General features: G+C 31.7%; 1 protein-coding gene across 1 annotated transcript in view; it reads right to left on the minus strand.

Annotated features, from left to right (window-relative positions):
* LOC144856252 (uncharacterized) overlaps positions 1-14,879 on the minus strand; it is a 331,955-nt gene extending 317,076 nt beyond the window's left edge. The window contains exons 1-15 of the mRNA XM_078714200.1: positions 14,802-14,879; positions 14,257-14,361; positions 9,596-9,680; positions 9,278-9,443; positions 9,039-9,139; positions 8,635-8,697; positions 7,900-8,006; positions 7,113-7,202; positions 6,767-6,964; positions 4,926-5,171; positions 3,242-3,436; positions 2,676-2,828; positions 2,263-2,562; positions 1,938-2,033; positions 1,639-1,843 (exon numbers count right to left, since the gene is read on the minus strand). Coding sequence (XP_078570326.1) covers positions 1,639-1,843; positions 1,938-2,033; positions 2,263-2,562; positions 2,676-2,828; positions 3,242-3,436; positions 4,926-5,171; positions 6,767-6,964; positions 7,113-7,202; positions 7,900-8,006; positions 8,635-8,697; positions 9,039-9,139; positions 9,278-9,443; positions 9,596-9,680; positions 14,257-14,361; positions 14,802-14,879 — 2,188 coding nt within the window. The remainder of the gene's footprint in view (positions 1-1,638; positions 1,844-1,937; positions 2,034-2,262; positions 2,563-2,675; positions 2,829-3,241; positions 3,437-4,925; positions 5,172-6,766; positions 6,965-7,112; positions 7,203-7,899; positions 8,007-8,634; positions 8,698-9,038; positions 9,140-9,277; positions 9,444-9,595; positions 9,681-14,256; positions 14,362-14,801) is intronic.
* Positions 14,880-26,833: the final 11,954 nt, after the last annotated feature.

Here is a 26,833-nt window from a genome sequence, read left to right on the forward strand (position 1 = left end):
ACAATGTATAGTATTATTTGTAATAGAAACGAGAACAAATAATAATTATTATAATAATAAGTAAGTACTGTTTGTTTCAAGAAATTAAAAATGGGGAAATAAAATTACCATGAATTATTGTAATAAAATGATATTACCACCCCGTATCATGTCATGTTCAGAAACTTGAATGGAATTTACATTTTCGACGATCCAGGATACGTAAAGATGTATTGTCCCTTTGACTAATTCCAAAAAAAATAAAGATTTCGAAAAAAAGTGGGTCATTTTGAAATATCAAAATAGTCATTAACTTTCACCAAAAATTAGTCGAAAAAAAAAATCATTTAACTGAAAATACAGACGTTTTTTTGTTCAAAAAATAACTTTGACTTCCAGTCAAAGTTTTCGATCAAAACATATCTCATAATACAACGCGATTGTTTGGCTACTCTGTATGCATGCATAATCATAAAACTTTCTCGTGATCTGTGTGAAAACACATTCTCAACCGTGACAATTTGTAAACAATCCTAATTAGCATCATACATAATGCATATTCGTGGTTTGAAATCTTTGTTTACTTTCGTTTCCAGACGAAATGTAATCAAACTAATTTACCTGTTAATGACGTAAACTTGTTGTTTTTGGCTCGAATTTTCGACTTAAAGTGAATAACTTTAATATTACTTTGATATGGCCAATTTAAGTTTAGAATATTTTGACCTTCATTATTTGTGTTTCAAGGGACAATACATCTTTAAAAAGTAACCTATGTAATGGAAAGGTAGTACCAGACATGTAAAATAGAGGTGCTGTCTCTAGACATAATAGGCCTACTGGACGATATAGTCTTCAACAGGAGCAACTACACTATATTTAATTTCAAGAGCGGGATTGGATGGCAGAGGAATTTTTTCATCTCTCGATTTATGTTAATCAGTGATTTTACCCAAAAATAGGAAAATTAGAAGCAATGTGTCTTTTATTTGCATAAAAATATAAGAGGTTGATATGATGTATAGTGTGTCTTCACAACATATTCCCAACAGTCCACGCAACATTTGTTTTGTAGAAATCGTATAGATTTTACATATTGTATATGACTGAGAAAATTTACAAATATTATTTTATCCTGTGTGTATAGCTATTGTATAATAATTAATTGTAATATCTGTATTGTATATTGGATTTGAATATTATTTTATAGTACTATTATTTCAATTATCTAACTGCTTACAAATGTTTAGTGACAGATTAGGTCTCACGGATACAATGTCTGAGTGATGAAGTTGTAATCACTAGCAAAAGAGTTATAGACTCTTTTGCTAAAAGAACAAACATCTTAGTATTTGAAATGAACTACAGGGGAACGATACCTGTATTATTGTTAAACTCTCAATGAAATAATATAGCAGCTCTTTAAAAGATTAAAATGTAAACCGATAACGTCTATGACATGTGATGCATAACTGAAACACTTCTGCTAGGCGCCTGTCATAAGACTCCTAAGGTCCAAACGAGTTATGTTCATTTTGTAGTGTGTTGTTGATGTATTTATCAATGGTAATGACGAATAAAGATGATAAAAAATATTGAGATTTAATTAAGATGAGGTAATTCAATTGACGAAGGAACATAAACAGAAAACAAATTTACCTTTAGAAAAATATCGCTTGATATGAGCTGTATTCATAGTCGTATCTTCTCCACATGGAACTACATCATTCTTCAAACACTTTTCAAGGTCAACTAAGTGATGTTCCTTTGGATTACAAGCATCGCATACCACACGTAGCTTGTAACCACTACCTTCGTATATGTTGCATACGGTTTGTAGTTGGTCCCTCAAGTAACTTAGTACCTAAACACATGGAAGTGGTGTAAAATATTATAATTAAATTTACATTTACATTACATTTTGTTTAAGTGTTAATATCATGCATGATAATGATTACCTCCATGCAAACACTCTGTTGCAGTTGTCGTTTCTTTGGTTTGGCACCACCAACTTCTGTGTTAAAACTCTGTTCTGTCCTACGATATATTTGAAGCTATTAAGTAATAAAAAAAGGTAAATTTTTGTTGACGTAGCCTTTTTTTCTTTATTAAAGACACCATTTTGATAATTTGGTATGTTAAGTTGGTAGGTATAGGTGCGTAGTGCAAGATACATTATGCAATGATATATCATAATTAATACATATAATATAGATTCTAATTGACATAGTATATATTTATATGCTACAAAAATGGTGAGCTATTCAACTATTATTGTTCTACCTTAATTGCGTGTGGTTTTTCATTATCACGCTTAATGTCTACGGCACCTAAACTGATTTTGTGATCTTTAAATTCAAAATCACTACGATTCCGGAAGACTTGTGAATCATCACTATCTGTTCCCGTCATTAATTCAAGAAATGCAACAACTAAGGTGTGGTACACAGCCTCAGGAAGAAAGTCTGTCGGAGTCAGATAAATTGATACCATCTGCGTGTCATCTTTTGTCACTTCTAGACTAGTATTTGTATAAACTTTCATCCGACATGGCACCAAGAATTCACGGTTACCTTCTTCTTCCTGTTATTATAAACATTGATTTTGAACAATATTGAAAAAAGGATACAATATTTCAGTTTATTTTTTTAAACGATTATCAATTAACCAATATAATGAGTAAGCTTCATACATACCGTTTTTTTCTCAAAGATTAACCGGAACACCCTCATCACTTCTATAAAGATGTCAAAATTACCTTCGTCTTGATTTTGCCATAAATAACGCAATACCTTTTCCTCAAGAATACCTTCATCTTCAAGTCTTTTCCATCGCCTTTTCATTTCCATCTGTACTCAAATAAAAGTAACAATTTTAAAGAGCAGTTTCACTTCAAATCGCAGTAATACTGATCACTTCTACATTAATTTTTAACGAAAGACCGGGATTGTACAAAAGACCAATATAGGGTAGCCTAGATAGTTTCACTTTTCTACTTTCACGCCATATGTTTCAGATACAAATGATAGAACAGATTCGCACGCTAAAAGTTCATTTGTAAAATTTACCATAATAAATTAATTGACAGAATTGCCCTCTTTTCCAATGGATCAAAACAGCCTATTGTTCGGCACGGATTGCAACCACTACCCCTCTATCTTTAAGTAGACTGGATCCCCTGCTTAAAATATCTATTTGAGGATATTTCTGTTCATAATTAATCTAATCGCATTTCTAGTAATAATATAATTGTCTAACATACATCTTTAATATCTGGTGGAAATACTGTGATCACAGTTGTCAGCATCTGAATCATCGTGTGAAGATTAGTTATTACTGTGTTTCTTAATTTCTCGTCTTTATTGGAATACATAATCTTTCCAATGTCGTTCATATACGTTATGGCAACGATAATCGCTTCTTCGGAAATTCCACACTCAGTGCCAATTCTAGAAGCCTATAATACAGAATTGAAATTAGTAAATATGAATAATATAACATTTTTATAACAATAACCTAAACAATGATAGTAATGTAAATATTGTACAGGAAAATAAGAAAGCTCAAGTTAAACGGTTAGTAATAAATATTTTACTTTTATGTCACAACGATTGCATCCAATAAATGATATTAATGTTTATATCTCCCAAGCTATCGTAATTGTTTTCTACTCTTACTTTATTCAAATCCACTTAAGCAGATATGCTTAACTTACAGTACGGTATACCCTTACTTCTCTTCAATTACTCTCAATTATACTTCGCAATTTCTTTCTGGTTGTTTTACTTTATCGTTTTGATTTAGCTATTGTTTGACTATTTTATTTGTATCTTCATTATAATTAGGAGCTTCTCGATTTGCACGTTCACTATGACTGATACCATGACGTCATTTTTATGATTATGCGCATCTAAGTGCGTACTGTAAACGGGAATTAAAGATTCACCGAGCTCAATGAAACCATCTTTTTATGTAAATTGATGTGTAATTACAATACTGTTTTCTGATTGTTTGACAATAATATATTGTCCCTTGTCATACCGGTACCTGGATGAAAATATGTTTTTTTTATTACAATTCTAAAAATATATTATTATTATAGCATTATATCTTTTAAAAGTTATTTTTATTTAATTCTATTATATTGCTTCCTATGAGTCACTGTTCATTGTCTTATTACAGGAGAGTATTTCAAAATCTCTTGAACTTCACGTAGCAGAGGTTTTGGCTGTGGTGTTTTTAGAGCTGCTGATAAAAATATGCAAACTTCAGAACATATTATTACAATATACATTTTACTTAACGTCTTTGAATGCAGCATACAGACGTTCTTCTGGTACTCTTTTTCTACTAAAAGCTTGTGCGCCTGTATTTGTTTAATACACACATGCATGACTATGCTCATCAGTGGTAGAATCCCCTTTTCCTATGCAGGCACCTTTGAGTACTTCTTCGTGTTAGTTCGTGCAATTGCGGTACATTAATGTGCGCAACCAAGCGTAATGGCGCTAATGTATTATACATTTAGTTTAAAACGGCAAGCATAACAAGATTTATGCAATGTCGTGGATTGTCGGAGACACATTTGCTTTTTTCGGTGACTTTTAACCCCGAAAAAAGCAATAATGAGAATCGCAATGTTATTGCCTAAGAACATTAATCAAAAAAAAATGAATGAATGAATGGTTTAAATAAAACAACTGTTTCATGCAGTCAAATCAGCAGCGAATGTATCAAACCTGTTGTTTTCATCACTTTTTATAGTTTCTTTCAGTTTCCATTTTATTTGTGGATTCATATAATTTTGAATTACCGTACATACATTTAAATTACACTGATACGATACGTAGCTAGAGCCTCGATGTATACACCGCAATTCAGAAGTGTAAACATTGTGTTATATATTGCACTTTTATCATACATTTAGAGCACAAACACTACTTTACCTCATTAAAAGGAATGCACACTTTTGTTTTTCCAATGTCTTGCAATCTTTCCTGAAAGTTAAGCCAGTTTATTGGAACTTCCTTCATTCCCATTGCCTGCATGTATTTACCAATATTTCTCTTAAGTTTCTTTATATCTGCATGTGATTTCACAGTGTTGTCGACCATGTACATTTCACGATCTACATGTGCAGCATATTTCATTCCTTCCATTTTATCAAACATTTCGTTAAACATACCCTCAACCTTCAATTTAAAAAGGTATTAGCATCGTTACAGTTATAAGTTTATATAAATTGGAATGTAGACATCTTCCATATTTCTTTTTAATTTTGAACATTTATTTAAACATTGATTTATTTATGTGAATCAATGTGTAATGCTGTTTCAGTGGAATTATACCATTCTTAAGTCATTTGCATTTACCATAATCGACGTGAATACATGCACGTGCCAGTATTTTGAATTAAATTCTAACATCTTGCTCTGATTAACTTGCAAGAATTACTTGCATTACAAATAAGACATATTGTGGGAAAGGGAACGGGCTTTGGTTGACACAAATAAATTGGAAACCTTTTTAATAAGTGTGCAAAAGAGAGATTGTTTGGATGCCGTAATAAAAAAAAATGTCGTTTCCTTAAACAGAGTCAAAATATTTGTGAGAAAAAAAGGAGAATATTAGTAATAATAAAGAACCTTAACACAATCCTTCCTTCAAGCTATCTTTTGCAAAATAATTAAAAAAATTAATAATATAGATCCAGCTCTACCCCAGCATTAAATAGCATAGTGTAAATGAGATAAAATTAAAGATGTACAAATAATACAATTTAAGTTAGCAAGGTAGACTTGACACTATATAATACCCAAACAACCGTTGATACAATTGATGCAATTGCATTATTATGGATTGAAAAAGATAAATGGTTAAATTCAGCCAAAACCTATTGACTTCCAGTCAATTTGACTTTGTTTTAAATTACAGCTTTTTTGGCAAATAATTTTTCTTCCTATCCAATTTTCGGGTCAAAGTTTATAACTATTATGTGGCATTAACATTTAAAAAAAAAAAAACCTTTTTTTAGGGGGACGATATATCGAATTGCGAATTAACAAAAATATCAAATTCATTTATGAAGGAACAACTTTTGAGATTGTTAAAAACACAGGTAAAATTAATATTGGTATTTAATTTTTGAGCTGTGACTGATCATCTGATTCAAATATCGGATTTACTTTGGCGATTTTCAAATCATTGGGTACACAGCCGGTGGATATAGATTATTGATAATAATGACTAAGGGTTTGTTAATGCAATTCGGATGGAAATGTATAATGTTGGCCCTAACGTTACACTTACTGTTGGACTTCCTTTATCTGCAGGGAGGACGAGGATATGTTTATCTTTCCTAATGCATCTAACGTCGTCCTTTTGTTGTGATATTGTTTATCATTATTATAAAGTAGTTATTTGATGTATGCCTTTCATAAGTTTCCATTTATTAAAAACAATACCGGTATATATTATTTCAAACTCAATGTTGTAGAGAATTCTTATGTACACGAATAAGTTACAATCAATTGTTCCTGTATTTGATTTATTTATGTTTATTGGTAGCAATAGGGTTATTTTTGTATTTAGTGTACAATATTTGTGTTACTTGACTTTACTACACCTTCTGCAATCTGCTTTGTTTTATTTTTTAATATTATGACAGCATCTATTAATACAAGAATGAAATTGGATGATGATTAATTGATAAGCTAAATTAACATTATCGATGTTCAGTATCATACCTTGTTAGATTGTTCAGTTCAATAACACAAGAATGAATTACCTTTTTCCGATTTCTTGATTTTCTCCATGATGGCAATTTGTCCATATGAGTAGCAACCAAACTGATGGGAGGTGATTCTATGGAAACCCTGCCATCAATTGAAATGGGGTTTCCTGAAGCATGTTGCGCCACAGTATGCTCATATACTGACCTTATCCAAAACAAATTCATGTCTAAATTGGTCATTCCTAGTGGACCCTAAAATAAAATGTAGGTACAATTAAAAAAATGTAATGTAATAATATACCATATTAGTATATATATTTTTTGTAATAAAACGTTTTGTTTATTAAGAAAAACAATTAATAATAGTAATAATTGAAGTTTAAAATAATGTTGAACTTACAACTGCTGGATCTCGTGCATTAGCTGGTTCATCCAAGTTATCCAAAGCATTAAATGCAACACAGTACGATGCTGTATTTGTGAGGAAAAACTGAACAAAATACAGATATAAGGTGGTTATTATGATGGATAGTTATCCATATTCTATCGGGAAAGAGTCTTTTATTATAATTAGTGACATGTAGTAGGCCTACATTGATGCAATAATTGTAGCGGAAATACTCCATATTGAAGCGAGTATGTCGATACTAATGTTAAATCAGAACGCTACATATTATATTCTTTTTTAAAGAATAAAAGGAGGAAAATAATTACAGTTTAACACCGTTGCGTATATAAGAATGTGGACTACAAGGTCTTCGTAGTATATAATACTATTATTAAACAATGTTTTAGAGGCATATTACAAATCAAAATACACGTGCGTGTCAAGAACATGGTGCAAGCCATGATAATTATAATAAAACACTACTCATAATTGTAATCTTAATGTAACATTAGATATATGTATAGGCAACTCTATTGAGCCATCTTCGCTTGTTTAACAAGTGGGAAAAACAATATACTGTAAATCGAGAAAAATATTATTAGAATATAATTGTTTTCAGATTATTCAAATGCAATATAGGCCCTACATACTAATACCACTACCACTACTGCTACCAATGTCACTGCCACTTCCATTACCACCACTACTACTATCACTATCACTATCACTACTACTACATTAATATATATGTGATTATAAGATCATATTCTACCAATAAACAACATATTGATAGGCATACCCTATGCGTTATGTAGTAGTCCAATTGACCAGCGTAGTCCCATATGCTAGTTATTTCATTTGGAATATTCACAGAATCACCTCCAATTGGGTAGCTTTGGTTGTCCTCTATTAGAAAATAAAATAAAATAAAAGTGTTTATAGATTGCCGAATATCGACATTTTTGACCAAGTACTATTTTAAATTTTTAATTTATTTTAAACGATCCAGACGCCTACCTTTACGTTTTTAACTTATACCTAAAATACCAAACAACAACAACATATGAGAGGCAGTATTGTCTGGCCATGTACTGTCAACATTGCATTTCATATTTACATAGTACATTATAATATAATCAGCGTCAAGCTAGTACTAGGGTCTAGCTTAGGCCTATGCCTGTTAGTATTAGGATTGTTTGGTCGTTTGTGGACAAAATTAACACTAAAGTAGGTGTGTTTATAGAATCCATATAAATATAACATTTAATATAATATTATTAAAAACCAAATGTTACTGTTTTAATCAATGTGAATGAAATGTAGGGCTTGGCTAGAGGGCTACCTTTTATTTTATTCAAATGACAGGAATCTATTTATATGTTATATAAAACAAATAATGAATGTTTATTAGTGTAATGGTACATAAATATTCATTATTTGTATAATAGTTCCGTTTAAAAAATATGAAGGACAAATGATTTATTTCAATTGTTAAAAAGCTTTATATAATAATTTGTTTTGCTGTATTACATACCTAACTCCTTATCAACCCTTTGTTTTATTACATGTTCACGCATTTTCCTGATTTTCTCGGCATCTGTACAAAAATAGCAATTGGTTAAATCAATATGTATACAAATAATTATGCTGGTTGGAGTTTATGAGAAACACTGAATTTCATTTAATCTGTATCAATGTGTAATAAAAGTATTTTAAACATTACATATAACATCGTGCCTATTCCTGGTACATTGTTGGTAATTTCTTTAATAAGTATAGGTCTACAAAAATAAGTAAGCCACAACTCTAGAGTAAGAGTATACAAAAAACTCTACTTGTCAGTACTACAATTACAGATATTAATTCCACGTTTCGCTTGGCATCACATGACGGCAGAAACTCGATTTTCTACTCTACAGGTAGTTACACACATCTTACCGTCGTGTTCATCTTTAATCCTCTTCCATTCGCTCTTACTATTTGATTGAAACACTGTCCGTGTAACGATACCGTCTGTCGATGGTTCGTCTGGATTGAATCTATTTTAACAACGTATGGTGAGGTAAAATGGTTAAATTAGTATTAGTATCTACATCAAATATATAATTAAAAATACACTGATAATTATTTCAATACTAAAATGTATATGTATACGTAAATAATTTGCAATTAGTTACCTTTCTTTAAGCATGGCCTTTACACAGCTAGTCTTACCAGCACCTTCCTTCCCAAGAAACATACATCTCGAATTCACAACTGCAATTTTACCATCTTTAAGTTCATTTTTATATAGTTTTATAGCCTGTTTACCCCTGGCAAATATTTCAGGAGGAACCAACAATACTAATATTAAAATATAAAAAATACGCATAACATACATATATTCAAATTAATGGTTTTATGTAAACATTATGAATGACATTTGTTTCAGAATTCAAATATTTGTTACTAACATTGTCGTTTTCATGTTAAAAACTTTAATAAAAATAGCTTACTGTCAAAATACTCTACAATCTTGATTTTTGTTATTTGTTCTATCTGCGTATTTTCTTCTAAAACAGATACTGCTGTTTTTCCTTCCTATAAACATAAAAGTGTTTTAAGTATTGCTAATAGTAGAAATATTTGTTTATAAACCGATTTAGAAATCAAAGGAACAAATATGTCTATGGAATCAGACAGATATAAAACCCCAATTGTAGTAAGTGAGTGCAACAACAAGCAAAATCAAAATGAACATTATTATAGACAAATCATAATATAAGTCAATTCTAAATTAAGCATAGACCTTCTAAGAAAATGCCGTGCCGCAGTACAAAGTACACTATTTCATAGTAATTGTAAACCCTTCTCTGAAATTCAAATATTGATTTTAATGTATTCATTAAAAGAAATCACTAACCCAAAAATATCTAAATTAAAATAAATAAAAAACAAAAAATATACATATAGAAAACATAGTATACTTCTAAACATCTTGTACTTACAGATGTCTATAATGAAGCACGGTTCATATTTACACTAACTAACAAACAATTTCGTATCCAGTAGTATTTATTACAATATTGCAAATCATGTATATTTACAACATACACAATACATTCCTTTCTTCATGACTATTCCGATTTAAATGACATAAAGGGAGATACGAAAATTCACTACAGGAGTGTGTATGTTTATGTGGCCGTTTTATAAAAGGAATATTAAACGTAAACAATATCAGTACCACATACCATGAATATTATTGGAATCTATACGAAAATTAGTATTGTGGTAAGGAGATGTTGAGTGTTATGCAAGATGCAATATGAGATAGTTGTAATTGAAAGTAGTATTTGTACTAGAATAGAAACGTTTGAAAATTCCGCGACCTGTTCTTCTTACATACAGTGTATTGCAGCAAATAATTATAATTAGGTAATAATAAATAATACACAAAGAAGTTGAAATAAAAGGTTTTGCTTGTGAATAATTATGATGTGAACGTAGACCGAATTATATCAATATTATCTGTGCATTCACTTATTTTGCAATGATCTTTAGCCCATTATTTAGTGCCGTTACGGATGCACCTTGCTTCGTGAGATAGTTTACTACTTCTAAGGTAGGTTCATTTGCACGCATGTATTCATGCAACAGGGTGTTACCGTCCTTTAAAGAAATTTTAAATAATGAGGTGGAAGCTTATACAAACAATGTATTGCAGCAAATAATTATAGTTAGATAATGATAAATAATACACAAAGAATTTAAAATAAAACGTTTTTCTTGTGCATATCCTGTGAACGTAGACCGAATTAAATAAATTGTCTCTTATATTGTAATTTTACAGAATCATAAAAGAAATCATAATCGTGTAGTTTATGCATACATGTTAACGTGAACATTGCTCTCTGTCATGATTCTAAATTCAGCTCTTTTATAATGACATGTCCACGTACATAAAACATAGTCAATATACCAATCTCAAAATAACTGTAGGATCTTGTTTAAAGTGGAGCTCCACCCAGAAAATTGCTATTTTTCATACATTTCAACTATTCTTTAAAAATATCATCCCTCATACTTCATATTTTTTCGAAAATTTTTTCAATGAGTATGATTTTCTTGAAAATCACGCCTTTTTGCGTTTTGGGGGGATACCTTGTAATTTCCTATTCTTTTACATGCAAAAGGGGGGTATATTTGAATATTCCTAAACAATTAATTTCTTCACTAAAAAAAAAATTTAAAATGTTTTTATATGTAATTTTTCCAGATCTTTTTATTTCTGGTATTGTTATTGCGTATACATTGCGCAATTTCGCGTAAATAGACACTTTCCCCCGTTGGGTCCAATTGGGTTTTTTACTTTGCTAGGGAGTATGATCACGTGACATTTCTCACGACATTTTTCACACTGCAGCTGGCGATCTGTTATTGTCGCGATGTTATTTTTGACGGGCGAAAAGTATATTAAAACATTCTGGATGTGACCCTATCATGTTTCACAGTGTAATAAGTGATTATGAGATTATTACTAAAATGTCAAATTTAACGAGATTTGAGAAAGACGTGGCTATATATTCAATAAAGCTAGGCCTAGGCCTACTAGAGTCTAGGTATGTAACGATGCTGCTTGGCCTCTAGCTGGCTGCCTGATAGCCTTACAGCAGTGAAGTTTGTTCTGGCACCCAATCTCGGCCTACCCATGGGCCATGATAGGGTGCCTGAATAGTTGCTTTTCAGTCAGACATAAGCTTCCACATCCGTTACTATTCTTTACTATTCTGAGCAATACCAGTCTTGTTTTGTAGAGAATTTTGTGTTTCACAATTCTTAATGTGCGAGAAAACCCAGGAACGATAAATGGGACGAAACGACCAAGCATTTTCGAACCCATGACTACAGTCCTACCTAGACATGAATTCAAGCCTAGCTAGCTAGGCTGAGCAGACGATTTAGTTAGGCCTAGCTTAAAATTAATAAGCAATTTGATTAAGATTATTATGCTGTTGTTGTACAGTGCAAATCATGATGTTAGATGTAAATTATGCTGACATTTTTATCGGAAATATTACTTGGGCCTAAACAAATCGTATTAAATGTGTGTATATTGCAGGGAGTTGTAAAAATTATTTTACAACTCCCTGGTATAAAATTGATTCGCCATTTTCCAACACATAATTTACCAAAGGGGAGACATTTCACCAACGCGTTCACCGGCGACTAAAACGCGTCAGTCGCTAAGTGTAACGCGTTTTGCGACGTATTGTAAACTAATAACCCCTAAGTTACTGAAAAAGTGTAATGTAGTAAAAAACACTATTTTCTGACCGATTTTTTAGAAATTAGTTTTCGGAAAATATTGCCATATCTTCCCTGTTTTTTGTATGTAATCACTTTCAATTAAACATACTTAAACATAATATAAGCTGAGAAAGTCTGAGTGTAGCTCCACTTTAATTACTACTAAATAATTATTGCAGCAAGTAATTCTAAATAACTCAATCAATTGTAATATGATATGAAATAAAGTAGATAAAATATATTTGCGGCGCAGATCATACGTACGTTATAGGTGTAATCATATACATTATTTCTAGACTTATATTACCTTGTTTTGTGCTGTTATTGAAGCACCTTGTTTCCTGAGATAGTTTACTACTTCTAAGGTAGGTTTATTTGAACGCATGTATTCATGCAGCGGGGTGTTTCCGTCCTATAGAGAAAAAATTTATTATGACGAAGTTTATTATTAAACTTAAAAAATAACAGTAGCACATACCATGAATATATTGGAATCTATTCGAAAATTAGTATTGTGGGAAGGAGATGTTGAGTTTTATGCAAGATGCAATAATATGAGATAGTTGTAATTGAAAGTAGTATTCGTACTGGAATAGAAACGTTTGAACATTCCGCGGCGTGTTCTTCCAGTCATAATTCATTCGTATCCTTATTGATTATTTTGATGCCATTGTTGTAAGTTACATCACACCAAAACATTACATTTTTAAATAGGGTTAAAAATAGATAAATAAACATACTTTTGCCGACGTTAGGTGTAATCATATAACTTATCTGTAGCCATATATTACCTTATTTAGTGCTTTTACGGATGCACCTTGCTTCGTGAGATAGTTTACTACTTCTAAGATAGGTTTATTTGAACGCAAGTGTTCATGCAGCGGGGTGTTTCCGTCCTTTCAAGAAATTATAATCATGAAGTTTATACAAACAGTGTATTGCAGCAAATAATTATAGTTAGATTAGATAATGATAAACAAAAAACACACAAAGGAATTGAAATAAAACGTTTTTCTGGTGCATATCCTGTGAACGTAGACCGAATTATATCAATTGTCTCTTATATTGTAATTTTACAGAATCATAAAAGATATCATAATCGTGTAGTTTATGCATACAGGTTAACATGAACATTGCTTTCTGTCATGATTCTAAATTCAGCTCTTTTATAATGAAATATCCACATAAAACATAGTCAATATACCAATCTCACAATAACTGTAGGATCTTGTTTAATTACTACTAAATAATTATTGCAGCAAGTAATTCTAAATAACTCAATCAATTGTAATATGATATGAAATAAAGTGGATAAAATATATTTGCGGCGCAGATCATACGTACGTTATAGGTGTAATCATATAAATTATTTCTGGACTTATATCACCTTATTTTGTGCTGCTATTGAAGCACCTTGTTTCATGAGATAGTTTACTACTTCTAAGGTAGGTTTATTTGAACGCATGTATTCATGCAGCGGGGTGTTTCCGTCCTATAGAGAAAAAAATTATTATGACGAAGTTTATTGATAAACGTTAAAAATAACAATAGAATATACCATGAATATATTGGAATCTATTCGAAAATTAGTATTGATGTGGGAAGGAGATGTTGAGTGTTATGCAAGATGCAATAATATGAGATAGTTGTAATTGAAAGTAGTATTCGTACTGAATAGAAACGTTTGAACATTCCGAGGCGTGTTCTTCCGGTCATAATTCATTCGTATCCTTATTGATTATTTTGATGCCATTGTTGTAAGTGACATCACACCAAAACATTACATTTTTAAATGGGGTAACAAATAGATAAATAAACATAATTTCGCCGACGTTATGTGTAATCATATTAGTAGCCATATTATTACCTTATTTAGTGCTGTTACGGATGCACCTGGCTTCGTGAGATAGTCTACTACTTCTAAGATAGGTTCATTTGAACGCATATATCCATGCAGCGGGGTGTTTCCATCCTTTCAAAAAATTATAATCATGAAGTTTATACAAACAATGTATTGCAGCAAATAATTATAGTTAGAAAATGATAATAATACACAAAGAAATTGAAATAAAACATTTTTTCTTGTGCATATCCTGTGAACGTAGACAGAATTATATCAATTGTCTTTTATATTGTAATTTTACAGAATCATAAAAGAAATCATAATCGTGTAGTTTATGCATACAGGTTAACGTAAACATTGCTTTCTGTCATGATTCTAAATTCAGCTCTTTTATAATGACATGTCCACATAAAACATAGTCAATACTACTAAATAATTATTGCAGCAAGTAATTCTAAATAACTTAATCAATTGTAATTTGATATAAAATAAGTGGATAAGATATTGTTGCGGTACAGATCATACGTTATAGGTGTAATCATAATAACTTATCTGTAACCCTATATTACCTTATTTAGTGCTGTTATTGAAGCACCTTGTTTCCTGAGATAGTTTACTACTTCTAAGGTAGGTTTATTTGAACGCATGTATTCATGCAGCGGGGTGTTTCCGTCCTATAAAGAAATTATACATACAGGTTATTGCAGAAAATCATTTTAGTTATGCAATGATAAATAATACACAAATACATTAAAATAAAGGTTTTGCTGGCAGGTGCTTATGCTCTGAACGAAGACCGAATTATATCAATTGTCTGTGGATTCCCTAATTTTGCAATTTTACTGACAAAAGAAATCATAATCGTGTAGTTTATACATACAGATTAATGTGAACATTGCTTCCAGCCATCATTCTAAATTCAACCATTTTATAATGACATGTCCACATAAAACATAGTTAAATTGATAATTCATTCAATAAATTATCTCTATCCCTATTACCTTATGCTATGTGATATGAAGATGTAATATTACATAATAATGAAGACGTACGTAAGGCAGCACTTAGTGGAGCACTGTGGCGCAGTGGTTAGAGCATTGGACTTGCAATCAAGAGGTTGCCGGTTCAAGCCCGGCCCGGTCACTGCGGTGTTGAGTCCTTGAGCAAGATTCTCAATCCACATTGTTCCTCCCCACCCAGGTGATAGATATGGGTACCGGTATGTTAAAAGTACTGGGAAGGTAAATCAGACTCGTTTGTGCGGGAGGAGTGGCGTAGCCCCGCAAACATACACACTTAGTGGAGCCTGGCCCAAACGATAAAGAAATGGAGATGGGCACCAAGGCCGTTAGCATTATCTTAGGTTTCGGCTTTACTACTTTACTTACATAGGGCACTTTTCTCTCAAGTTCATTATAAATCATACGTACTTATTTTATACAATAAAAAATTAAATTAAACAAAGGATGTGGATAATTAAAAAAATATATATTTTCATTTCCTATTTAGAGATTTAATCTCGGTACCACGAATGTTAGTGGTGTCCTACTGTATTTGCTTTCTGTAACCACTCTGATGCAGGTATAGAGTTATGAACACAACAATAGTGATCTGGGGTGTGTTTGAGTCCCACTCGAGAATTACACAAGATTAGATCACGGGAAAATAGGCCCACTCTTATGTACTTTACCTTATTCTGTAATGTTGGAGATACACCAAGTTTAATGAGATAAGTCACTATTCCTAACGTAGGTTTAACATATCTACCACTTAGATGTATATGTAGAGCATTTCTTCCTTCCTAAAAAAAATAAGACATGTTATATTTTTAATAAATATTTTTCTTCGATGGATTATACAACATGGATTAACTAAATCAAATTAATCGAAAGGAGCTAAAATGTATTAATTATACTTAGAGCAGATGCATCATGTTAATAATAAATAAACAACATACAGTACATTACCTTCTTACATTTGAAGATAATAATATGATGAATAAAAACGAAGCAAAAAATAATAATTATCATTAAACATACTTGTACTATTACCAGTATGATATACTATTGCAATTTAAACTTTTTGTCAAATTACCTCTTTTGATAATGTTGGTGATTCACCATTGGTTATCAGACAGTACAATATCTCTAATTTAACATCATCACGCTCTAGATAAGTATTGATCGGTGTGTATCCACTCTGTGAAGAAGTCATAAACATCAAATATAACGAGTCTTATACATAACTTTGGGGTTGGGTCAACCGGCTCCGCTACAGTGATTAGGTTCACTTAGGTTGACCATTTTTTTGTTATGTATATATTGAAATAGACCGAATAAATAATGAAATGAAATACTGTTATATAATGTAACAACTGAAAACATGAATACCCATACTCCATTATTAGGCTTGGTGAAATGCAGTAAGAAACTTGTTTTTTATATTATTGTTATATTTACGTGTTTAATGCAATACTTTGTAATGTTTATAATTTTTATTTTAGATTGTAAAAGGATCCCAATGGAAATAAGCTGATAAGCTTTTTGGGCTATCCTGGAAAATCTTTTTTAAATGTATTATTTGTAATGTCCGTAATTTATGTAATCACTTTGTATGTATTTTTTATGATGATTTTCCAAATAAATTCAAATCAAATCAAATCAAACTCAGAAAGTTTTTGGATAACTTGATAGTTTGATCATTTATAAGGAAATGGGAACCGGTAACGTTAAACTGAATTTGCGGACCATATTGCAAAATTAAAGTTTGCCAAATATAAGCGACTCTTTAACAACTACAATACCAGGCTTGGAGTAAATCTGACTTATTACAACGCATTGCATTTTACATTGGCTAAGTTGATTAAAATGATTCCAGCAAATTGGAAAATGGTCCAAAAGATGATCATCAATGGTGATAAGAGATGTATTAGAAAGGGAGATGGTGAGGATGATGATACAACTAATAATTGAAAAGTGGAAAATCTAGATTGTTAGAGATATTTAAAACAGAAAACATATTATAATCATTTATCAAAAAACATCAGATCAAATTCGCTGCTCATAGCGTGAGACAACCACATTACAGCCAGGCCAAACAGCTACTGTTTAATAGATGTTAACAATCGACAATAACAATTGACATATGGTACCAAATGTAATTAGAACAGCAGTTTCACATTAAATTTGAATTGTCCGACACGCAGCTAGATAAACTAGAGGTAGGAATTGGGTGGTTAAAAGCTTCCAGGTTGTACAATGATGTATGGCCGTTAGGCAATAACCATTTTCGGCGATTGGCTACCATATAATAATTAATTATAATAAGATGTTTGGCCCCAAAATCATAAAAAATAAAGAGTTATAAAGTCTGACTTTGAATAGACCATTTTGCAGTTTTAATGACATTAGCCTATTCACTTCCATAAGAAAAAAAAAACACGAAAGAAAATAATGATTTCACTTTATTCATTGTCTGGCAGACAATTTTACCAATTTTGTTGCTCTACATTACAGTTTTCTTAGGTAAATAACTTGTTTTCGATCCAAATTTTAGTCAAAGTGAATAACTATTACGTGACATTAAAATGGCGTATTCAACAACAAATGTAAACTATACTAATTATTTATTATTAGTCAGGGGGACAATACATCTTCAACTACTTTATGCATGTTTTAATGGATATCTATTGGTCAAATAGATAATACATTCGTATAAATAAACCTAATATTTGTGTCAGTGTCTTAGATGATGAATATAACATTTTAAAGTACCATGTCTTTTGTTCGGATTTTTTTTATTTTTATTTATTACCATATTTAATGAATGTGGCCTATCCAGTTCTAGTGAAGGAAGGGCCCTCATTTGTTTGTTATGATTAGTGGCTGTGTAGTAGTGTAGTACACCGGGGTAACCCCATATTCGTATAGAAAGATGCACTACTTTCTTTAAAGTGAACATGAGCTAGATGTGTACACTGGATCTACGGTTTATAGTCCGACGTTATGGTTACGGTTCCACTGTCTTAACCGCTCGGCCACTCACTCACTATATTGGGGTGGGGTTATAATAAAGGAAACATGTAACATTAATCAAATTGCTTATCTGAGAGGGAATTTATTCAAAGCAGGGCGTTGATTCAATAAATTAGGCCCAAAAGATATGTATCTGGCAGTTGGGGTTTTCCATCCTATAATGAATTCATAATCATGATGTTTATATACATACATGTTTTTACAGCAAATAATTGTAGTTAAGTATAATAATAAACAAACAAATTAAAATAAAACGTGTATAGGTGTATAATTATGCTGTGAACGTATTCTCAATATATAATAGAACTAAGCCAAAATGTGTCTATCTCCTCCCAAACTGATACTATCGCCGTTCGAGATGGGACACCTTTTAATTCTCCTCTATCCATTAGTTTATATTATAGCTAACAATTTGTAAGAAAAATGTGTTTTAGGCCAATTTCATTGCAACTGCCAAATGCCAATTCTCGGCCATTTTCCTTCGTCAAAATTAGATCACTCGGGTCAGTAGCAATATCGAGGCAGCACTCATGTGATGTGATCAGCGCAGCTGCAGTTATAGTATAGCTATAGTATAGCTAGTTATAGTAGGCGTACAAAACTATTTTCTATATTCTTTCTTTCTACCTCATGCACATCGCTCCTGCCAAACGTAATTGAGCACCCCTTTACCATTTTTCCAAACACCAAATGCAGTGTTAACACTAGGCTAGGTTATGTTTCTTACGAATTACTATTCCAAAGCTGCTATAAGTCTAGGAAATAGCTGAATGCGGGATGATTCGGCCCAGGTGTGACGGCACGAATCGGCCCATTTTTAGGCCAATATAATATCTGGCTGGTAATTCGGTAGGTGTATGATATAAAATATTGTGAAGTACATTATGCTTACATATTATTAAATTTCTTTCTTTCTTAAACTTCCTTCTAATATAAATGCTGTATAACGTACCTCTCAGCACTATACATCCAAACCGAAGACATGCCCTTGTCGGTAACCAGGGTTCGGTAGTATTTTGAAACCTGGTGAGAACCCGATTATCCCGGACTCGAGCGCCTCAAATCCTAGCAGGCCTAAGGAAACTGAAACTCATAAAGTGAATAGGTCTACTGTACTCTTAAGTTAGGGAAGACAGAAAGTTTTTTTCCCTGTTCACACTTACAAATACTGTACTTTGATGTATTGGCTGATAGAACAAGGAAATGAATGAACGTTTCGGGCGAGTGGTACAATTCGTCTTCTATATTTATATGTGACCCGATCTGGCAAAACCCTACTTTTTTTTTATATATTTGGATTATTTGAATCATAAGCTTTGTAGTGGTGTTTATTTCATAAAAACTGAGTAAATATTTAAAAAGTTATTACATTTTAAAAACTTACAAATCATTCAATTAGTTTACGAGAAAATCGCGTTTGAAGTTTGCAATTTAATCGATAATGGTTGTACCCATTTTTAATGGGCCTTCAATAACTTTCACGTGCGTATAATGAATGTAAATGAGTTTAACAAAATAATGAAAGTAATTTAAAATGATTCTCAGCTTTTTTCCAAAATTCTTAATTGTATGTAGACTGTATCTTTATTGTGTTTTTTTATTTGTTTTTTTTTATTTATTGTAATTTGTTTTATTTTTGTTTTTACATAATTTATTTTATTGTTTTTCTTGACAAAATAACATGTCAGTGTAAATTTGATCTTTGTGTGTTGTTTAACTCCACATGTATGATGTTTTTGTAATTTAATTATACAAAAAGAAAACAAGTTTTTGAATTTGCAAACACACATAATAGGCCTATATGATTGTAATCAGAAATATTCTTTTTACTTCTTTTATTTTAAACAGTAGGTCTATAATGTAAAGTTTTTTTTATATATAATAAGTAATATTATAAAAATAAGCATACAAAATGTATAAAGCAAAGATTTGATAATTGCAAAACATAATACGTTTAAATACAATTTCTTTATTTCAAAATGAATTTTATTTTCTACGTGTTTTCAATTTTAAATCTTTTAAAAAAGACACAATAAAAAAACGCACACAAAAAAGAAAAAATTTGAGACGCACGATATGTAACGATGCTTTCAATAAGACATATTATAAATGTATTTAGTTGCGAAATTTATAAAGTAAAAGGTTATCATTGATAAATATACATTTTAGATAAATGATAACACATCTAAAATTGAGTGATCAATACAATATGGTGTTCATAATAATTTGTTTTGAAGACTAGAAGAAACATCTGAAGACATTCAACGAAAAACAAGCTTGAACACCACACCAGTCACTAAAAATGATACTGCTCTGAAAAAACATCTCCCTTTCTACACAGAGACAAATTCTGAACGAAAATAATAAATAAAAATAATTAGTAAACGAAACACACGCATTATAAATAAAATAAATAATTTAAGAATATTTGTCAAACTACCAACTAACAAAAAAGAAACATACTAACCGATTCATCGTCATTACGAAGTTCAAATAACGAAAACGTTTCCTTGAAAAATCCACAGGAGACACGCTTTACATTTTCTAACTGCAATTCAGTGTCACATTGTGTCGCAACACATGTACATACAACGAGTCCTGTCACAAGTCTGCCGACATTTATTTTTCTATCGCTCATCAATTGTTCTAATACATAATACAGCGCTTCCGAAGAAATATCTTTACACAAATCTAACACATTAAAATTGTTTTCCAACTCTTTACAAGCATGAATAGTACTCTGGAGGATGGGTGAGTCCAAAACAACTAACCCCGTCAATTTATATTCAATGTATGCTAAAACTACTTCCTCTAAATTAACCATAACGCTCGACAAAACAAATGATAATGGATGTAAATGTCAAGAAAGTTACAACTTAAAGCATTTTTTAAAAGGAAGTTGTAACATAGAAACTAATTTTGTCAAGAAATGTGTTGGATAAAATTATTTGTGTTTAGAAAGTTACAACATAATAATTTAATTTGTCAAAAAAAAAAAAATGTGAATATACGGAGCCGAATGTAATTCCATAGAAATGGATTGAAATTGGAAAATCCACATGATCAAAAAAAAAGAAACACACCGTTCCGACAGGAGCTAATGACAATTACAAGGAATGACACAGTTTAAATAGAGTAAATACCGTATAACATAATTAAATTTTCGCAAGAAAATTGTCAAAAATAAATAAAATATAATATACTGAATTTACGTTGTGCATTTTTTAATTTAGGCCGTGATTAGGTTTATTGTTCATTTATGATTGTGAAAAAAACATACAATTAAAACAACTATATATAAAAAAAACAATGATTCAGTGTTGAATTAATTTGAATTACCTCTCAATATGTTAATAAAACATATTTTAAATCAATAAATTTGTTAAGAAGTTTGTTACATAAGCACATTTGTGTAGATAAAATAAAAAATAAATTTTCCAAATGTTTGGAGGGGTTACGACATAATATCATTTTAAAGAAGTCAAATCAATGGGATCCAATTCCCATTGTTAATCTATAGCTAGATAGATGTTCAACTTTATTTCGAAGAAACCGTCGTTGTATAGGTTTATGGATAGTCTTGTCTTTCTAACCGGTTTTTAACGTCCTTCTTTGTAATACTTAATTCATCTTTAACACTGTTATAAAGGCGTTCAACACCACCGAAACTACCGGGATGTCTAGGATCGTAATACACTTTTCTCAATATTTCGTCCATACTTGGCACTGTCACACGTTCAATTGTAACCATATAACACAACAATCATATTCTAATACGATAAGCTTATTGGTACACACAAATTTTATTCAATAAACACTTTAAATTGATGATTAAATATTGCAGAGAAAAATGATTGAATTAAAAAAAATAATAAGAAAAGAAAAGCAAACACATCAGTAAAAAATACAGGTAATCGTTACAACACAATCTATATCTATAACTTTAGTTAGACCTGATTTTTTGAAAATTCTACAAGTAAATTTTCAAGTGAATCTGAATTCTTTAAATTCTTAACACTTTGACTGCCAGAGGTTTTTCCAGTTAGAAACCGCCACCGCCAGCGTTTTTAGCCCAATTCGATGTTTTTATTTAAGCTGATTGAAACCATGTATGTGATCTGATTTATATGTAATTTAGACTAAAATAATCATAAAGATTTTAGCTTTACAATGGTACCAAGAACGATTTTTAAATCGCAATATGTAAATCGTAATAGTAAAATGAAAGTAACCCACTTTTTGATTTTTTCGTAATTTCGCGCAAGAAAGTCGAGATATTCGCGATTTTGTGCAAGACATCACAATATGAAAATATCGCCCGGTGAGATCAACAAACAACAAAAAAGTTACTTACACGGCACCGATAGGCCTATAAAAAAAAGTTATCACTATCGAAAAATGTATTACCTTTTATAAATCATAAATCTTACATCAATGTTTCGCCAAAATCCACATAGTAAAGACACCAGGCCTAGTTAACCAGGCCTAAAGTTGGTCCGGAAGTGTTTTACGACTAGGTCTAGGCTAGCCTAGTACTACTAGCCTAGATAGTAAACTGATGATAATATCCATACCATTTCAAAACAAGTTTGTTGCGTGAAACTCGGTCACTTTCAGTAAAACACCAAAACAATTAGGGTATACATACAATATAAAATTAAAGACTTCATATTGAAAATGGCTCCATTATTTTTTATTCAGATAACAAACAAACATGTCAATCCACAAAAACCTTTGTAATGCTTCGGCGGGGGTATTGACAAACTGCAAACCATGGATTCATTGGAGTCAGTGGAGTCAACGGCCCACGTGACCATGTTAATTGCAATTCAAGCGAGTCAGTACGAAGTGTAACTGCACTATTGTACCAAAAGTGCGAGGCACCATAAAACATATTTAATAATTAAATATAAATTAGTATGTTCATATGAAATATAGGGCTTCCTACTAGATGATATTTTGTTGAAAAAAATACATTTCACAAGACTTAGATTTAAAATATTTGTAATCTACTGTATTCGTCCATTGACAGCGTTTATAAAGAAGCTACTGCTAGCTAGGTCTAGACCGTGCATGCTACAGTAGGCATACAGCGAATTGGGCTCCGTCTCTACTCCGGCGGGCGGGCTACAGTATACCATAGGGCCTAGGCTAGCTAGCTAGGCTTCTTAGACGGTGACCAGGCACCACCTAAAACTAACTGTAAACATCGAAGTCGCATCTGGATATTCGAAATTGTTAACATAATTACATTAACGGTAGGTGATTCATAAATGTTTATGAATTGAACTGTACACAAATATTAACCAGGGCTTTTTATTCGAAGGCTCGCACTTGTTGGTATTTTTTCCGTTTAATTACCGTCGTGGATTGCATGCATTGCGAGTGCATTGCGTGACTCGTTGACTCGCACTTTGGCAACACTCCTTCGGCGGCATAGCTAGCGCGCGACCGATACACAATGCGCCAAGCCATCGCTCTACGCGCTACTGTGATGCGCGGTGTTTGTTATTTCGACAGGTACCATTTTGACAGTCGTTCGTAACCAGATTAGTTACTTTCAAATTGTAAAATATTGACGGTCCAGACCGAATATAGTGTTCATATTTATAGTATATACCAATAATTAACCTATCTACCGGATTTCGTAAAAAAACGATCTTCGTGTTTGGCAGTCAAGTGTTGTGTTTCCAAAAACGAAGATCTTCGTGTTTGGCAGTCAAAGTGTTAATATACATGAGACGTTATAAATGGAATTGAGATGTTGACTTGAACCGACAGTTTTATTAATACTTTCATAATAGACCTAATATAATTGTATGTTACCTTATCTTGTGACGTTATTTCTGCGCCGTGTTGTATGAGACAAGACACTATTTCTGTTGTAGGGTTGGAACATCCTAAATACACATGTAGTGGAGTGTGTCCATACTAGAAAGAAAATATAATCATGTAGTTTATTAATATAAATTCCAGCTGTAATGAAACCATATTTTTCGGTCATGTCACATTCATAATGGTTGTAAATTCTACATTGTTATGACAAAATCTTCTGAATGTACACAACAATAAAAATCAGCTACATTCATTCGTACTTTATTTACAACACATCAGGAATTTCTCTTATCCAATGTTCAATATTTTTGTTTCTATGGAGCGCCAAAAGAGCAACGATAATAGAGGACTAAAACTCAGTGGAATGCGTCAATTTCTCATGCATTTATTGGTGAAAAAATATGTGTTAATATTGTAACACTCTGACCATGAGGTCAACAACCCTTATTACACTATTTCTCCCTACTCCATCTATTAACATTCCTAGTGGTTTCTTCCTATCCCTAGGTACTCTTTGTTCACTCCTATAACCCACATCCTTAATCAATTACTGTTTCCTCATCATCATGGAATGTTCCCTTTACTAAATAGTCCACTCCCAGTACATGAATATTAATTAGGACCGTTCCTTAAATATGGATGTACTGGTAAGAAGGAAGAAGAGCTTGATAGAATGAAACATTTTATAATAGAGAGAAGAAAACGTAGGTGATATAGCCATAACAGACTGTATTACATTGAATATTGAAATAAAACTGTATCTGGACAAAACCATATCTACTGTTTGTACATTCTGTGACTGTGTGAAATCCTGCCGCCGAGACTATATGATAATAGTAACGGATACACTAAAATACCACCGTTACAATATGTCAATAAAAATTCTGTAATATGTTACTGCTGATACTGTTCTGTTTTCAAATAATAATAATCGATCCTAAATCAACATCACTACCTAGCCAAGACCTAGGACATCCTACTAAGAATATTATGATGAATTGTTCTAATTAATTTTGCTCTTTTTTTTTGTCTTGCGTGGGTTCGTCCCACTTTTATTATCACACTCTGTATAGCATAGCATAGTATATAATTAATAATAATTAAATTTGCTCTTTTAGCGTTCCATAGAACAAAAATTGAACATTGAGTGTACGAAATTCGCGAACAGATGCGAGAAAAACGTCTGTAAAATCACCAATTTAACGGATTTATTGTTACTTTTATGTGATTTTTCTTCATTAAAGTAGGCCTACTAATTATAAGGTGTGGTATTCAGGATAAAGTTGGTTTTCGAGTTAAAATACAAGGCAGGTGCAAAAGGGAATTAGCGGGCCTAGGGTACTTCAATATCGGTGATTTCCTGCCTCGCATTTTTTGATGATTGTAAAACATAGTTAAATTGATAATTCATTAAATAAATTATCTCTATCCCTATTACCTTATGCTATGTGATATATAGATGTAATATTACATAATAATGAAGACGTACGTAAGGCAGCACTTAGTGGAGAACTGTGGCGCAGTGGTTAAAGCATTGGACTTGCAATCAAGATGTTGCCGGTTCAAGCCCGGCCCGGTCACTGCGGCGTTGAGTCCTTAAGCAATGGGTACCGGTATGTTAAAAGTACTGGGAAGGTAAATCAGACTCGTGGAGCCTGGCCCAAACGCTAAGGAAATGGAGATGGGCACCAAGGCCGTTAGCATTAGCTTAGGTTTCGACTTAACTTACGTAGGGCACTTTTCTCTCAAGTTCATTATAAATCATATGTACTTATTTTATACAACAAAAAATTAAATTAAACAAAGGATGCGGATAATTAACAAATATATATTTTCATTTCCTATTTAGAGATTTAATCTCGGTACCACGAACGTTAGTGGTGTCCAACTGTATTTGCTTGCTTTAACCACTCTTGTGCAGGTATAGAGTTATGAACAACACCATACTCGTGATCTGAGGTGTGTTTGAGTCCCACCCGATAATTACACAATGTTAGATCATGGGAATATATGCCCACTCTTATGTACTTTACCTTATTCTGTAATGTTGGAGATACACCAAGTTTAATGAGATTAGTCACTATTCCTAACGTAGGTTTAACATATCTACCAATTAGATGTATATGTAGAGCATTGCTTCCTTCCTAAAAAAATAAAAAATGTTATATTTTTAATAAATAAATATTTTTAAATCAAATTAATCGAAAGTCGCTAAAATGTATTATTTATAGCAAGAGAAGTTGCATCATGTTTATAATAACTAACATATAGTACAAAACCTTCTTACGTTTGAAGGTAAAAAACGAAGCAAAAATAATAATTATCATTAAGCATACTATTACCAGTATGCCATACTATTGCAATTTAAAATTGTTGTCAAATTACCTCTTTTGGTGATTCACCATTGGTTATCAGACAGAACAATATCTCTAATTTAACATCATCACGCTCCAGATAAATATTTATCGGCGTGTATCCATACTGTGAATAAATCATAAACATAAAATATAAGGATTCTTATTCTTATTGTTAGACACAACTGACAACATGATTGATTGCTGTTGTTTTGTGGCTGATGCAATATGAATATTATAAGACATCATTGTGTTCACAAACACTTCAGATACAGGAATACTCATACTTTTTACTCATACAATTATAAGGAATGGCAGAACGTTTGTTTGTTTTATATTTGTTGCTCATTCATCAATACTGTATTACAAATACATATA

Source organism: Antedon bifida, chromosome 11 (assembly GCF_963402885.1).
Source record: "Antedon bifida chromosome 11, ecAntBifi1.1, whole genome shotgun sequence".
NCBI classification, from domain to species: domain Eukaryota; kingdom Metazoa; phylum Echinodermata; class Crinoidea; order Comatulida; family Antedonidae; genus Antedon; species Antedon bifida.